Source organism: Eulemur rufifrons, chromosome 23, assembly GCF_041146395.1.
Source record: "Eulemur rufifrons isolate Redbay chromosome 23, OSU_ERuf_1, whole genome shotgun sequence".
Classification (NCBI taxonomy): domain Eukaryota; kingdom Metazoa; phylum Chordata; class Mammalia; order Primates; family Lemuridae; genus Eulemur; species Eulemur rufifrons.
The window spans coordinates 30,435,157-30,437,916 of record NC_091005.1 but is presented as its reverse complement, the minus strand read 5'-3'; the positions used below and the strand labels follow the sequence as shown (position 1 = coordinate 30,437,916).

At 52.4% G+C, this 2,760-nt stretch overlaps 1 protein-coding gene across 1 annotated transcript in view; it reads right to left on the bottom strand.

Annotated features, from left to right (window-relative positions):
• Positions 1–1,998, bottom strand: part of LOC138373830 (ATP-binding cassette sub-family C member 11-like) — a 78,395-nt gene extending 76,397 nt beyond the window's left edge. The window contains exons 1-2 of the mRNA XM_069456427.1: positions 1,879–1,998; positions 901–1,037 (exon numbers count right to left, since the gene is read on the bottom strand). Coding sequence (XP_069312528.1) covers positions 901–1,037; positions 1,879–1,977 — 236 coding nt within the window. The 5' untranslated portion in view covers positions 1,978–1,998. The remainder of the gene's footprint in view (positions 1–900; positions 1,038–1,878) is intronic.
• Between the last annotated feature and the right edge of the window lie 762 nt (positions 1,999–2,760).

The following is a 2,760-nucleotide window of genomic DNA, read 5'->3' as shown; positions in this document are numbered from 1 at the left end:
GCAGATACAAAATGAACTCTTGGTGGTGAGACACGGAAGCATCAGACTAGAAGGGCACCAAGGTCTCGTCAAGAAATGACAAATAAATGAACGTGGCTTGCTTGGGGAGTGCGATTCTGTGGCGGTCCCTGAAAGCAAGGCTGTATTAAGTCAGAAAGCAATTGGGGGACGATCGCATTAAATTACGATTTATTGGACAAGTGTAAGTTGAATGTATTTAAGTCTTAAATTTAAGGCTCACACGACAGGGTTTTTAGCTCTTTCCAGGGCTGTCCCTTACCCTTAGGAGGAAGGCTGACGTCTTTAACCTGGCCTGCGGGGGCCTGCGTGCTCCTCGGGCGCTGGCTGCCTCCACGGCCTCGTTTCATGCCCTGCCGGTCAGCACACAAGGCCTCCTTCTCACCCCTGGGTGCGTCACCTGTCCCTTGCGCAGGGAGGCCTCTGCACGCGCTGTCGCCACGCCCCAGTCACTCTCCCCCGCTCCTCTTGCCTACTCCACTCTGGTTTGTCCTCCAGCCCTCACTCAGTTTAAGTCAGGCAGAACTCGTCAAGACGTCACTGTTCTGTCCCTCAGCCCACACGTGTTCATGGCACCTCCCTCAAACAGCCTGGAATGACAGGTCTATTGATGAGTTTACGTGGTTCTCCCCCACGGGAGGTCCGGGATGGCAAAGGGCACGCCCGCCTTGCTCCCTGCTGCGCCTGTGGGTCTAGCTCTGTGGTCGCCCCGTGGAGTGCGTGCGTGCGTGTGATGCCTGTGTCCCCCGATGCGCCTCGGGCTGCTCTGCAGGGACCTGGCTGCAGCGGGGGACAGGGCCGTGCGGGGACATAGCGAGCCACCTTTGCGAGAGGTCCAGGTGTGAGGTTGAGGATCGCTGCCCCAGGCAGGCCCGCACTCACCTGGGCCGGGGCCGGAAGGGGACCAGGGTCCTCCAGGCGGCGGCGTACCTGCCCCCGGGGAGCGCGTCCGCCCTCTGCGCCGCCTCAGGCTCGCCCTCCTGCTCGCGCCAGGGGCTGTCTCTGACAGTGTAAGTTTTCTTGGGAAAGAAAAACCAAAGAGGCACCAGTTTCAACTTTCATAAATACTGCCCTGAGGGAATGTTGGGCCTGCTGCCCCAGAGGAGGTGGCTCCTTCCACATCAGCCTCCTAAGGAAAGGCCCCCAGGCCCGGCGGGACCGAGGGCAGTGGCCCAGCCCGGCTCTGCCCCGCACCTGCTGGGTGACTCCGGCCAGGTCACTCCACCTCCCTGGATTTTTACCTGGCAGTAAATGCGGCAGATAGAGATACAAGGTGCCACGGTCAGTCACAGAATGTGAGACCAGGTCACCCTCTGGGGGTTAATCTACTAAAAAGAAATCAGTAAGTAAAAAGTGAATCACAAAATATTACGTGTTACCCTTTTGACAGCTAAAATTAAAAGATAGGTAATTTTTAGGACTTTATATGGAACAAATAATATCAAATACTGTTTTAAAAGCACAGCAAGAGACGGACAGAAAGAGATTCAGAGTAGCGGTCACGCCAGCTAGGGGCAGTTGGGCACCGAGATGTGGGAAGACCAAGAGCTGGACACAGTTGTCAAGGTCCGAGCTGGTGTGTTGGTGATGGGTTTTCAGGTGCTTATTATAATACCACGTATTACAGTATATACGTGGATATACAGGGGATCGATGATTGACAGACAGAGGGATGCATGAATCACAAAAGTGTGTTGTGTCCAAGGATTATGACTTATCTAATTGTGGAAGCCTGAGGTCTATTTGAAAAAATCAGAGGAAAATAACATAGGACAAAGTTCTTTGACCTTATTTATGACCATTGAGAATATTCTGTCAACTGAGTTGCCTGGTGTTTTGGTGCCAAGAAGATCAACTTACATAGCTAAGTCCCGAAACCCTGTCATCGCTTATGTCCATGCCAAGATTCACGAGGCCACCAGAAGAGTTGGGGACCCAGTATGTCCTCTTCCTAGTCATTTTCAGTTGTCCTGATAATTCTTTGTTTCCCAGAAGCAGAGAATCTGAAAAGGCACAGATAGGAGCAGCTTAGATCCAGCCTTGAGCAGCCAGGAGAGGGGCCATCACCCTGAAGGCATTTCAGGGCCATGCAGAGGGGAGGGTCATGGTCACAGCATGGGCTCTTCCCTCTGCCTGGAATATGCTTGGTCTAAGATCACTTAGAGAAACCTTCTGTGACCATCCTCCCCAACCTCCCCACCCCCACCCCCTTGGGCCAGGCCAATCTCTTTGGCTCTATCAAAGGCTTGCTCATACAACCATCTTCTTGCCATATCCCAGTCTGTAACTGTGCATGTGTTCACTTTCTGCACTACGCAGGGAACCTCACGGGGACAGGGATATGTCTGTTTTGCCCACTACTGAATCTCAGGGGCCTGGAGTGGGCTGGGAGGAGAGCAGGTTCTTAATACCTAAATGAATGAGCAAAAGAAACATCACTTTTCTTTTCTTTGACTCTTGGTTTTCACAGACTCCAGAGGGAATTGTCACAATTTAGGAAGCTTAAGTAATTAAGGTGGGTGCTTTGGGGGCGGAAAACAAGGAATATGCTTTTCATTTTTGCCTTTTTCAGTATGTGACTCACTCCCTGGCTGACCTAGAACATCCATGTGCCCTAAGGTGGGAGAGGGGGTGGTAATTACGAATATTTCCAAAGAGATAAAGAAAGTGTGCAGTAGCGCCAGTGTCCTGGGGGCACAGCCTGGGCCTCTCACTCAGAAGGGTCCCACGTTTAGTTTAATG